This window comes from Haliotis asinina, chromosome 6 (assembly GCF_037392515.1).
Source record: "Haliotis asinina isolate JCU_RB_2024 chromosome 6, JCU_Hal_asi_v2, whole genome shotgun sequence".
NCBI classification, from domain to species: Eukaryota; Metazoa; Mollusca; class Gastropoda; order Lepetellida; family Haliotidae; genus Haliotis; species Haliotis asinina.
The window spans coordinates 23,990,758-24,004,571 of record NC_090285.1 but is presented as its reverse complement, the minus strand read 5'-3'; the positions used below and the strand labels follow the sequence as shown (position 1 = coordinate 24,004,571).

At 39.6% G+C, this 13,814-nt stretch overlaps 1 protein-coding gene across 2 annotated transcripts in view; it reads left to right on the top strand.

Moving 5' to 3' along the window:
* LOC137286238 (PAX3- and PAX7-binding protein 1-like) overlaps window positions 1-13,814 on the top strand; it is a 47,403-nt gene that overhangs the window by 14,751 nt on the left and 18,838 nt on the right. The window contains exons 4-18 of one of the 2 annotated variants that reach the window (XR_010956987.1): window positions 469-598; window positions 1,196-1,305; window positions 1,723-1,811; window positions 2,218-2,390; window positions 3,462-3,651; window positions 5,577-5,694; window positions 6,365-6,446; window positions 6,739-6,851; window positions 7,408-7,607; window positions 7,860-8,010; window positions 8,726-8,921; window positions 9,588-9,654; window positions 9,916-10,062; window positions 10,830-10,984; window positions 11,339-11,500. Coding sequence is in view for 1 of the 2 variants with exons in the window: in XM_067817968.1 (XP_067674069.1) it covers window positions 469-598; window positions 1,196-1,305; window positions 1,723-1,811; window positions 2,218-2,390; window positions 3,462-3,651; window positions 5,577-5,694; window positions 6,365-6,446; window positions 6,739-6,851; window positions 7,408-7,607; window positions 7,860-8,010; window positions 8,726-8,921; window positions 9,588-9,654; window positions 9,916-10,062; window positions 10,830-10,984; window positions 11,339-11,435 (2,018 nt within the window). In the remaining variant the exon portion in view is untranslated. Of the gene's footprint in view, window positions 1-468; window positions 599-1,195; window positions 1,306-1,722; window positions 1,812-2,217; window positions 2,391-3,461; window positions 3,652-5,576; window positions 5,695-6,364; window positions 6,447-6,738; window positions 6,852-7,407; window positions 7,608-7,859; window positions 8,011-8,725; window positions 8,922-9,587; window positions 9,655-9,915; window positions 10,063-10,829; window positions 10,985-11,338; window positions 13,141-13,814 lie in introns of those variants that run through there. The other variant, XM_067817968.1, reaches the window with a different exon arrangement.

Here is a 13,814-nt window from a genome sequence, read left to right as displayed (position 1 = left end):
ACACTCACACGGGTGGTGTGGAGACCTAATGCATAAAACGTTCGCTTGTCACGCTGAAGACCCAGGTTCAATTCCAATATTGCTGGAATGTTTTGCTAAAAGCAGTGTAAAACCATACTTGCTCGCATACCTCGCGAGTTGGTTTGCAGTTTGACCTGGTCTGTTATCTTTGTTATCTGTGAGTATCATGCACAGTATTTGTTGTTTATTTGTCTCTTGTATGTGTAGTAACAAGCACTGACTTCAGTGAGACTACATCCTTTACAGGGACAAGCCTAGGATTTTTGAGGGGTGAGCCAATGCCCACCTGGGTGGGCCAAAATGATTGCTAGGAGGATCCAAGTGTTCCACCAAGTTTATTTTATCTGGGTCCTAACGCATCCAAGGTTTATACCCACCTGTAGTTATAGAACAGTACAAATGGATTGGTGTTAATCACTTGACCAAATGTGTAAATTGCTTTGGCAGGAGGTGAGATCCCAGATGCACGGACCATCCACATGATCCGAAAACAGCGGCAGATGGCTAGAGAACTGGGAGATGAAATACCTCTTGAAGAACCAGAGGCACCAAACAAAACAACTGCTAGACTTGTCAGGTACGGCATGATCAGCTTGAAGTTTGCAGTATTTCTTAGTGAAAATGTTTATGCTCAACTTCTGCTGTAGCAAACTAAAATCAGTGGTCCCTTTGAGTTTTAACCATATCCATAACCTATGCTATTGGCAGCATGTGGATTAAAATCCTAAGGATCCCTAGAGGGTTCCTGGTGACAATAGGTTCCCAGTCACCATGGCGACTAAGTGTATCAAGTGGTTGAATGCATGTCAGTGTGACCAATCCATGAAGATCCGGGTTAGAAGTGATCTTCAGTAAGAGACGATTAGGTGGTCAGGCTTACTGACTTGGTTGACACAACTGCATAGATTGATGCTCATGCTGTTGATCATTGGTTTGTCTGGTCCTGACTCACTTGCTTACAGACAACCACCATATAGCAGATATATTGTTGAGAGCTACGAACACTCACTAACTTTCTCTTACTCTACCATGATGGTGTGGTTTATTGTTCACAATGTTGATCAGATGAGTTTTGATGTAAACTAACAAACCAATTTTTTGAGGTGATATTTTATGGCTAGAGAAACCCAGGATTGTTGTTGTCGTGTTTGACCAAGTAGCATGATTGTTGCAGGGATGATGAAAATGACCGCAGTGACGAGGAAGACAGGATCGACTTCACCATTGACACTGCTGCTCGTGATCTTCAGCGAATGAGAGATGACTTTTTAGCAGCTGAGCATGGTATGTTCAGTGTGTCAGAAAAATCTCCTGATCAGCATAAACTTGAAGGACATTGGTAGCCAAATGGTCTGATTGGGTGTAACACTTTGTCTATGCATGCACTTGAATATACATGTTTGAATCCATTCTCTACATGGATAATCCCTAGAAAATCAGTTCCAGAAATGCTTGAGGAAAGAGTAATTCATCAAAGATTTTTGTCCTAAAAATGCAGTGTTCCTTAAAAATGCTGGATGCTCAGAAAGTGATATGTTGTGAGTGCAAATACAAGAGCTTATCTTGATCTGTCAGAGAATAAATGTGTGTTTCTATGGATTGCCTGAAATGATAATTGTTATTGACAAAATGTCCACCAGACCTGATGAAGAGAGTATGAAATGTGTTGGCCTCTAACACCTGTGTTATGCTGTGTTGTAGGGAGTGACAATGAAGGAAGTGACCGAGAGATCCAGGAGTGGGAAGCCCAGCAGATCAGGAAGGCAGTCACTGCAGCTAACATACAGCAGGTAATATGGTCTGTCATGTAGCCTTGTGGTTAGTGTTGGCTGTTCACGTCCACAACCTGGGTTTGATTCCTTCAGTAGCTTTAGCGATGATGTTGCTCAAATATAGCTAAAAGCAGTGTAAAACCTCACTCTCCCGCCCACCCACTTGCTACAATGGCATTGTGCAATGGCCAGTCTCCAAATTGCTGAACATCAAATGTCATGGAGGAAGAGATGGGTTATAAATATTAAGTGCAAACCAATTTTGTCAAAGTCCATTTTGTTTTTGTGTGGCTCAGTTTCAAGCACTGTATCCCAGTTATGATAATAGTGAAAAAATGTGACTGAAAGTCACTGCATGCATACTCATCAGAAGTAATATCATACCATGAAACTTCCCCTCTGTTACACATGTTTGTGCTTTCAGGTGTCATCAAACCAGGATGAGTATGAAGGGAAGACAAGTTCCCCCCAGAACTACTCAATATTCAACAATGGAGACTCACAGAAGGCCAAGTTTGAGCCGTTCCAGGCCTTGTCCAAGACAGCTGATGCCTCCCAGCTGACAATCGAAGCCATCAGGAGGCGAATGCAAGAGAGGTAACAGAAGCTTAATGATGTTGATGGCAGTTGTATCTCTACACATCTTCATTTCAGCCTTTGGAAATGAAGAGCATTGTTTCGGGGTTTTTTCATGTAATCATGTTGATCAGGTGTTTGCCAGATATAGTCATGGAAGCACATGTTGAAGCTTTACATCAAGCATTTTGAGACATGTTAGAGGAATTATGTGGTGAATATTACTTTTTGTATTGCAAGCATGATTCTGGTTATACCCAGTTATCTCAATTCAGTACCTGTCTGTCACGATGACTTCTCTTCAGTTGCAGGTTAAGTGAATTCTGACAAGATCGAAACTTGAAAGCAAAATTTTGAATTTTTTCTTTTGAGCTCACTGGATGTTAGTTTTTTTTGAGGCAATTCAATTATGTATGTCCTTCTCCTGGTCAAAACTGACCTGGAGCACACCAGGCAGGTCATGGGACTCATTGGGAGGCTACTGAATGGATCAGTGGTCAGACTGTGACATGGTTTGTGTGATTGTCATCCAAGCCCAGCAACATCTGGTGTCACTGATAACATCAACCATCAGAATGTAAAGTTCAGGAATCAGCATTTTACACCATGGCTTGTATGTCGCTCAATTACCAGCCTCAAGCCACTAAAAACATCAACATTTCACAGTGCAGTGTCCATGTCTGTTTTGTAGACAACATTGTCAGGAAAACTCTGGAATTGCAGGACATACAGCTTGATCAGCTTGACCTGATCCAGTGAATGCTAATGCATTGCATGACCATGTCACATCTGGTTGGGTCTATTAATGTTGGTGCCCCTTTGTCTGTTGATTGTGAACATGTCTGAACAGCCGAGACCAGGTCACTGTTTAGCCTTCTCAGCTCCCCTATTCGATGAAGTTATCACAATGTACAATTTATGCTAGTCGACCTAACTAGAGAGTAGAGTAAGTCAGGTCAAGATGAACAAGCTGTGGTAAATCAGTGAAAAACAACCTTTACGCCATAACTAGTTCCATATTTCTCCATGTCAGTATATATGATTATAAATATAAGAATGTCTGAGAGCCTGCTGACTGTTTCCTCTGTGTAGGCTCCACATAATGGACGAAGTTTACAGAAGTCATAAGATGGAACGTGACAGACTGGCAACTGAGTTTGTCGACACCCAAACTTGCATCGAAGAGTGTGAAGGGAAATGCAGCAGTTTGGGGGAACGCTATAAGTTCTTCCAAGAAATGAGGGGGTATGTGAGAGACTTGGTTGAGTGTCTAAACGAGAAGGTGGGTCAATATACTATCTTTTGGGTGGGTCAATAGGATGCAGCAGAAGTCACTGCTTTAGTTGGAACTGTTCAACTGTAATGCAGCAATACCTTTAGACTTCAAAATTGGTCCTACTATTACATACTGTTTTACTATTGCCATTGAGAAGTTTCAAAGCAAATATTCTGTAAAATATATTTAGAATGGAATTCAGCTTTAACGCAAAGTCTTGATTGTAAGATATTACTCGCTAGTGACTAAAATGTTTGGTTTTCGAATTAATAGTTTTGTTTTTCATGCTGAGATGTTTATGATGTTGTATTGGCCAAACAAAGCAGTGACTTCAAGCTTGTTTCACGGCACAATGTGACTTTGCTTCACAAACCATCTTAACATACTCATCTCGATCTTGGCAGTCATATTGCAGCAGTGAGACCATCTATGTGCGAGAGGGAAGGGTTCTAGAATGGCTGCCCCAGTAGTATTTATTGTCTAAAACAACACTGATCAATTCCGTGTCTGACATTACCGACACACTGATTATTGTAAAGCAAATCAACTGTATACAGGGGCCATGCTTGTTTGTGGGTGGGATTGCTTGTCATCCTTGCACAGTTGTTTCTCTGGATGTTTCGTGATACGTGCTTAGAGTTCATTGATTCAAATGTTCATGGACCAAAATTCCGTCATTTTTGTTTCAGTGATGTCTTATGCACTTCCATCTTAGAGCAGTCATTGTTCAATGTAACAACTAAAAAAACATGTTTATTTCAGAATACACGCTGTTGCATAGCAAACTTACTACATTTAACATAATACCTGTCTTGATAACTTTAAAGCTGTAAGAAAAATGTGAAAGTGGTAATAGTTGAAAATATTTGTTTTCATATGAATATTAAGAATTAAGTTGCCAGTTATACTGGCTTTGCTGTCTTTATTTTATGATCTGTCGCGAATGAACCAGAATTGTAAAATGTCCAGTGAGCAGCCTTTAGCTACATGCCAGTGTTTGATGTCAGCCTTGAAGGAATATGTAAAGAGATATTGTTTGAAGGAGGAGTGTTGTAGATAGTTGAGAACTACTTAATTTGTAGTATGGTAATGGTATATTTGAGATAGAGCTGAGGATTGTTGGTTGAGAACATTTAGCTTTCCCATTTAAGGTGTGAATGTACTCATTGGTGATAACTTTATTGTGGTTGTCATGTTTATCTCTTACACGTGACAACAGTCTTTAGATATTACACTTTCGTTCAGCTGCCATGCAGTCATGTTTATCTCTTACACAACAGTGTTGAGCGATCATGCAGTCATGTTGAGCTATTACTTGACAGTGTTCAGCAGCCTTACTGGACTGTTAAACTCAAAGCAGTTGAGTTGTCAAGTAGGACTTTTCTGATACTACACTGTAGTATTCAAGTGTCATGTTAGGAGTTTTTAGCTCTTATGCAGTTGTGTGCAGACATAAGCGTGTTAAGCTGTCTTGCTGTTTATCAGAACAGTTTAAAGGGATATATATTTGTGTATGCAGATATATAATGTCCTGACTGAATGTTTAGCTGGCATGTGGGGTTGTTTAGCGGTCATGCAGGGATTAATGATTTTATGCTCTAATGTCAAATGAAGGGAGTTGATTGTCAAACGATAGCCAAGTCAGTGTTCTGCTGTCAAGTGGTATTATGTTACCACATAGGCTTGTTAAATTGCCATGTAAGATATTTTAGTTGTCATGCAAAGTCATGCAAGGGTGATGCTTGGCCATGGAGCACATTTGTGGCATGCAGTTGTGATAAATTGATATTGCATCAATTAAATTGTCATGCATAGATGTTGAGCTGTTATACATGAAGATGATGCCTTGCCTAATGCTGTGATGTGTAGGTGAAGCTGCTCCACTGTACACGTATCATGTGCCAGTGTTAACCTGCCTCCTCACGTTACAGGTGCCTCTGATCAATGACCTGGAGACTCGCATGCTTCACTTACTGAAAATGCGGGCGGAGAATCTGCTGCAACGGCGGCAGCAGGACGTCCGAGACCAGTGTCAGGACTACATGACAAGTCGGTATTTATCTCTCATATTAATGTACATTGTACATACAACACTTTACAGTCTCACCTTCTCTCTTCCAGATAATAATCATTCATTCATACGAGATTTGTCATATTTACAACTTGCCACTTGTTTTATACTGTCCAACAAATGTATGAAGAGTTTCCTGTTCAGGCAAACCTGTGAAATTCTATTTCAATCACATCATTTGCAAGCCAACAAGCTATTTTTTATTTTTTTTAATTTTTTTTCGGTGTCTCGCCCAGATATTGCTGGAATATCGCTAAAAAGCAGCATGAATCTAAACTCCCTCAACATGTCGAGGCCCTTGGGTATTAATGATCTCTTCAAAAGGAATTCTTAAGTCCAATGGTCATATGGTCAGTGTGTCTTAAACAGCACCATAAACCATTCCTCCTATTAGCTAACCTCTCATGGCTGTCTGATTTTCCTGTTTGAAAATATTGCCTGTGGGAAGAAGCCTGAAAGTTACGGTCACTTTAAAGAGATATTAGTATTAGTCTTTGTATGTGTGTATTTATAATAGAAAATATGACTGAATAGTCCTGAAGTTGACTCAAAATTTCAGCGAAATACAAAGCCCAGCTAAGAATAGATTTAGACAATCCACTACACCTCACTAACCATTGTTAACCGAGACTGAATATTTCTTTGTAGGTAAGGCTGCCTCGAAGGTTATAATGGCCAGCAATGAGGAACAAGCAAGGCAGCGACGTGTTGCTGAGCGAGAAGCACGGAGGTGAGTTAAAGGTTTACTTACGATAGAGCTGGATTTAATTTGAGGGGAGCTATGAAGCTAGGAATTCAAGAGTTATAGATCGATGTATTGTATTGTGAGCCTTTTATCTGATAAAATACTGTATTGCCATATCATTTCACCACAAATGATATGCCACTTATTTGTTGAGTATTATTGGTGCTGCATAAATATCATCTTAGCCATGCTTATGCACATTCTTTTGCTTTGTGCATCAGAAATATTGTCATCATTTATTGAAATTGTCTCAACAAAAAGCTGTTCTCTCCTCCAGGTCACGTCGACGCCGTGCTCGAGAAGCCAAAAATATTCGTGGCCACCATGATGGTCTCTCTTCAGATGATGAAGAAAGTCAAACTGATATCTCTAAGTTCACTATGGAGAAAGGTGGATTTTATCTTTATAGTCTCTCTGTGGTCATCTTATTTTGATATCACAACTTCATCATTGTGGGAAAAGAGTACATTTGGAGACTTGCACAGCCCCGTATTGAATTTATTACTTGATTGTTTAGGCTAGATGACATTTGCACTGTAGGAAGCATTTTCTGAAAGTTCCACCCATGTTTAACTGCCCAGAACCTGAGAGCTTCAGTAAAGATTGCCACATTTAATTGAATTCATGTATGAGCTTTAGCCTTTTCTTTTGGTTGGTTTTGTTTTGTTTTGTTTTCTGTTATATTTCTTGTGGGATCTAGAGATTGCTATTTATTTCCATGATTATCATTAGGTTGAGTTTTGATACTTGCTCTAAATACTTTTTTAGAAACTACTCACCATGAGTTGGACTATAAACTAACTTTGGCTGTGATTGTTGTAATAATGTTAAGAAATGACCAAGTTAAATACTGCAGGTGTTTGTAACTGGCCTAGATTGAGCAAACAGTACATTAAGTGACATGTAGAACCAGCATTTGATCTCCTCTGTTCTGTCTCCTCCACAGACTCCCTGGAGTCAAGTGCTAAGAACTTGTTTGAAGACGTGGTGGAAGATTTTTGTGAGATTGACTGTATCCGTAGTCAGTTTGAGCAATGGAAGTTCAGGTATGAAGATTCCTACAGGGAGGCCTACATTGGGCTGTGTCTCCCCAAGCTGTTCAACCCTCTCATCAGACTGCACACTCTGAGTTGGAATCCACTAGAGGTAAAGTATGTTTCTCTGATCTATCTACCACAGCTGATAGAACATTTTTTTCATAAACTACCTGAAATGAAATGGTAGAATAGCATTAAGTTCTCTACAGGAACATGGATGGTACGGCATACAGGGATGGGCGTCTTCTACCAATTTCTGTAACACAATATTGATTTTTTCCACTGAAAATAGATCTCTCTGTTTCATGTGATTAAGGATTGTGTTTGTCTCTTGAAACTAAACTTGTAGGATTCTTTCCAGGAGAACTGTGTTGACTTTGAAGAGAGTCAATGGTATGGCTGTCTGGTTTTTATGGGTCTTCACCATGAAGAGGATGAGGCCTCCATAGAAGATGATGACGTTAAATTATTACCAGCAATTGTGGATAAAATAATTTTACCAAAGCTCACAAGTAAGACTATCTCATCAGTGTGTTCCTTGGATCTAGTGTGATTCTTAGCCTCTCCACTCACATCTTTTCATAATTTTAGTTTACTTTTCTTGTCCTTAACGTCAGTACTGTCCTATAGTTAAAGATGGGCCTGTTAGTCTGGGTGTGAGGGAATGTATGAACATTGACCAACTGAGTTGTTTAGAGGTGCGATTTCAACTGAATACTAAAAGCAGGGCATGGGTGGATCTGTGTCGCCATTTGCTGGTGCACAGATGGATTTTGCATGGATCTGATGGACTTAAGGTCCAAATTTGCCAGAATGGTCCTTGATCTGTCCTCAAATCTCCAGCCTGCGGTTAACATCAAGAATGGTTTACAAACTGACAGGGTTCCTTTCCCTTCACGTTCCCATCTTCCATGGTACTGGAGTCTAAAGACCAGCTTACCTGTTGGCTTTGTTGCTTTAATAAGCTGACATTTAATGATCTTCCCAAGACACAACAAATTATGGATGAGTTGGTTAGGTTTTATGATGTTTTTAGCAAGTATAATCAGTGAGGAACTAGAAATATGCTTTGTGCACTGTAAAGTGAGTGTGGAATCAAACTCAGGGCTTCGGCCTGACAACCAAACACCGTAAAAGTCTTGTAATACATCACTTCAATCTAATCTAAAACTGCTTTTAGCTGCAGGTGTAAGCTCAAATGCTGAAGTGTATGTGTTTGTTTTACAGAGCTAGTGGAAACAGTTTGGGACCCAATGTCAACAATACAGACCTCAAGACTAGTGAACCTCGTTCAGCGACTCATCCGTGACTACCCCACTGTCAGCGGAGATGCCAAGAATACTCAGGCATTACTGAAGGCCATCTCCAACAGGATGAAAAAAACCCTTGATGATGATGTCTTCATGCCTATGTATCCTAAAAAGTAAGATCACATGTTCACATACAATTAAACAGCATCTCAGATTGCAGAAAGTTAAACCTTGCCAAAACCTCAGCATTTTTTGTTGAAGAAATTCTCTACCTTACGAGATTTAATTAATTCTCTGTCAATTAAGAAAAATTTACCCATCACAGGAGTGTCATCCCTATGTGAATAGGCTGAGGTTGTTGAACAGCTGGAAACATTTTGTGAGACATGGCCTGACAATTGATCCGTATTTGTGCCTTGTATGAGTGCTTCCCATTGGCGCTTGCCATGGTGAACAAAGGGGCCTCAGGTTGCCCACAATCAAGTGTATGGGTGAAACATGCACATAGCTACACACAGAATCAATTTCATAGTCATGCACTACATGTTCACAAGCCTACATCTGTGTTTCATCACAAATAGAAAATAGATGTCAATTTGAAGTTATGTTCCTGTATGCATGCCTACTTTATCATTTTTACTGCCCTTGTATCCCACAACTTTGAACAGACAAAACACTATCCTTCAGCCACTGTAACCTACAATAAATGTTTAGCCCATATGAATTCCACATGCTATGATGTTTGAAGTCCATCACTGAGTCACCTGCATTAATGTCCCAAATATGCAGCTCATTAACAGTGTGTGTAACAACTGCAGTGTCACTTGTTTGTGTTTCAGTGTTCTGGAGAACAGATCTGGTGGCCCAGCTGTGTTCTTCCACAGACAGTCCTGGACGTGTATCAAGGTGTGTTGACTAATCTTGGATAGTCATGATTTAGCATTTAATCGTCACGCCCAAGAAATGCTCACTAAAGCGTTTTCCTCAGAGGTGTATCTTTTGAGAGCTTGAACTGTTCCTATCAAGTAATATATTTACTAATTAATTACTTTACTAATTAATATGACTTCTCACCTAAAAACATACCTCTTTTCATCATCACCACCCCTACTTGGTTGTACTTGTGGAATATTACTTTAATACTAGATACTTATGTCATTGTTCCAGTTGCTAGGTAACATCCTGTCATGGTTTGGAATCCTTGCTGATCAAGTGTTACAACAAATAGCCTTTGATGGGCTGCTTAACCGATACATCATCCTGAGTCTGCACACTGGTTTCTGCAACAAGGATGCACTGGAGAAAACTAATGCAGTGAGTAGATACACACGCAGGAAGAGTGTTTTTCTAGACATTACCTCGTGTAGAGAGGCAAGTGGGACTGTCTTGTTGTTGTGGCTTTATATATAAAATGATTGCAGTGGTTGCAGTTGCAGCCTGCCCTTGTCATTATGATGTAGTTACATGGCTTTTTACCCATATCATGTGCCTCTGGTTTGTACAAGTTGAGACTTGTAAAGGTACAGGTTAGAACAATGGCCTGTAGTAGCTCATTGCTAGTAGTAAAAGCCTGACTAGCTGGATCGGATGGTCATGCTTGCTGACTTGGTTGATACATGTCATCGGTGTCACATATTGATGCTCATGCTATTGATCACTGCATTGCCTGGGCCAGACCCCATTATTCACAGACAGTCACTATATAGCTGGAATATGGCTGAGAGCGGTATAAAACTAGATTCTCACACATTGTCAAAGTTGGTCGTATTGCTCCAGGACTACATGCAAAAACACTACTCTTGGTTGGATCTTTACTGATTGTGAACAAGATCACATGTCAGTTTCCTTGTCACAACGATGAGATCAAGGTACCAATTTTTTTGCTTGTTGAACCCTGCACTCAGCAATATTGCAGTTATATGGAGGCAGACTGTAAATAATTGATTCCAGAGATCAACAGCATGAGTATCAATAAGTTAGTCAAGATACAGTAGTTCAGACTTCTATTGATATTGCTGAAACTTTATTTCCAGCTGTAAAGCACTTTGTGCAATCCTTTCATTGTGCTTCTCTTTGTGCAGATCATATCTACACTACCCAAGGCCTGGTTCACCCATGCAGACACAGACAAGACGATGCCCCAGTTGGAACCTTTGTGTCGCTACCTCACGATCTATGCTGATACTGTGCACAAGGCCACAATGATGGGCTCTGATGCAGAGAGGCACGAGGGCAGGTGAGGTTTTTTCCCTGTTAGTTAATGTGTCAGAATGCATAGGATTTGTATTGCAAACAAATAACAGTGAATTATAATTGATCAAAAATTATATTTAGACACACAGTTTTGACAGGCAGGCAGATTTGGTTGATGAAATGTTTGAAGGACATATTGCTTTGGCATTTTGATTCTTTTCTTTTGATATTCAGACTTGAGGCTTGATGTTATTTCTCTGTGATTATAGTAATCATACCTATGTTTCCTTTGTTGTTTAACCCATTACGGGATTGAATTAGTCTGGAATGGAAAAAATTAAAAGCTGATTTGAGCACTGGCTGACATGCATGTGATTTTCTTTCTTCTTTTTTTCAGAGAAAACATCAAGCAAGTGAGCAAGATGTTTGTGAACATCCATGCTCTGGATCACGCCATATTCCTCTCTAACGAGTACAGCTTTAAGATCTCATAGTGAACAGCATGAAACCCTGTGTATCGTAGCTGTGACATGGCAATAGATGAACGTTTCACCACAAACTTCATCCCCTATCTCATGACCAATCATCCTTTCCTGTTGGGAAGAACGGGACCGGAATTTTAATAGGTCCAGAATTCAATGCTGTGTTAAGTTTAAGGTGGCAAGTATTGGGCAGATACCAACTCGATATCAATGAAAACAGTCACATGATGTTTCCTTTGTATCAGCTACACAACTTTCTCTTGCTTGTGGAGCATCACCAGGGCAGCATTCTCCTTTGATAGCTGAAGATTGTGGCGAATGTCAAACACCACTGACAGGATGAAACAACCAAAATGTCTTCATTACGAGGCCAACTTTACAATGCTTTAGAACTAAATGGTCTTTCTTTCAGAGATATATGTTACAATTTTATAGTTATTATTACAAGGAAAGAGAAAGCGATTATACTTGCCTGGAGTCCCTATGATGCTTGGTGTTCATCTAGTGTGGTCCCTGTGATGCATAGTAACGCTCCCACAAGACACATGGAAACTGTCAGAAAGATTCATCCTTATTTCTCATTGGTCAATTCAACACCACCCTCAACCCTGCATTTGAGGACATGTTATTTCAGTAATTTTTCAGTTGTTGCCATCCCGGAATGATTACTTCAGCAACAAATATTACATAAGTTTGATTGCAGATAATCATCTTTGTCACCTTCTTGATGCCATTGGCGAATTGTGGTTTCAAATGGATTGTGCTGCATACATTCAGAAGAATTTAGACTGGACCTGTGGTTAGAGTGTCTCATGTATCATTCCCTGAGGTGTATGAGTTAGAGTTCATAATATCAGTCACTGATTTCTCTATCCCAAGTATTAACTGTAATACAGTTTTAACATGAAGATTGCAGCTTCCTTGCCTTAAAGCTACCATCAATGTAGTGTTTGCAGTATCAGTCCATAGGTCTTGTATGGCGATTACAGCTAATTGTGTGCCAGCCCTTGGCTCTGTCTGTGAGGACCATTTAACATTGTTATGACACATGATAAGCTAAGGAGGCTTTCCATACCAGAAAAATTGAGGACTGAAATCCAGTCATGCTCTTGTCTTCATTATGTCCCCATCTCTTGCTGGTGTGGTCTAACCATCAAATATTGTAGCAAGCATCTAAGATCTGATTGATGAACATTTCCAAGACTGACAGTTAGTACAGGTTAGGAGATTTATAATTGTTAATAAGTAATCACTAGATATCAGAGTTAACTGAGCAAAAAGGTTTTTAAGAATATGCCATGGTTCACATCACTGGTGAGTGAGCAGTGAAACATTTCATTTGATATGTGGACACTTCATAGTGAACAAAAACAGGTGCTTTCCGTTTTTTAACAATAAACATGAATTGAACTATTTCATGTATATTATTGTTTAAATTTAGCTTCAGGCCCAGCCCCAGTCAATAAAAGATATGATTTTAATATGAAAATTTGCTTTTTGACAGTCCATGCTTGTGTATATTAAACAGTCACTTCAGTGGTACATATTTATTAATGTCGGGTTTGTGAGATCCTCCTACGAGAACCATCACATAACCAAGATGTGAATGCTTAGTTTTTACAGTCACCTGTGATGTTAGTTGTGATGAGTGACACAAGTAAGAAATGTTCTCACCTGTTGGCATTTCCACTTAAAGTAAACATTGTTTTCATGTTTATTGTGTTTTGTTCTTTCTTATATCCTCAATTATCCAGTTGAATGTGTGTTACATGAGTGTTGATTATCCTGAGACCTTGATTGGGAGTTTCCTGTGAGCAGATAATAGTGAGTGAGTGTCTTTAGTTTTACACCACTTTTAGGATTATTTTAGCAAGGGAACCCGAATTGATCTTCTTACATTATGCCTATATGGGTAATTGAACCCAGGTTCTTGGCATCACTAGCAACCACTTTTAACCACAAGGCTACCCCTCCAACAGTTGCTGATATCTATTACATGCAAGTTGGTGTTCGATGACCAAGATGGGCAGTCTCATCTACAAGAAGTTAATGTAAAGTGGGTTATTTTTTTCTACTTCAGGGTTTTTTTTTATCCCAATACTTAATATCCTTGTGGTGGATCTGCCATAGCATGATATGAATCTTTGATCTGGTTGACAATCGTGTAACACATGGACCAGTCCTGACATTGTCACACCCCATCCTCACATGAAAGGATGATTCATTTCACTAATTCATTTACTCAAAATGTAGACAAGGTGTAAGCAGCTGCATGGGATATGCCAATGCAACACTGTTTGTTGTGCAGCTAAACATACAATTCCCTAAGAAATAACATAAATTGCTGAAAATGTCTCTCGACATTCGTTTCAAATTAAGGAAAATGAACTG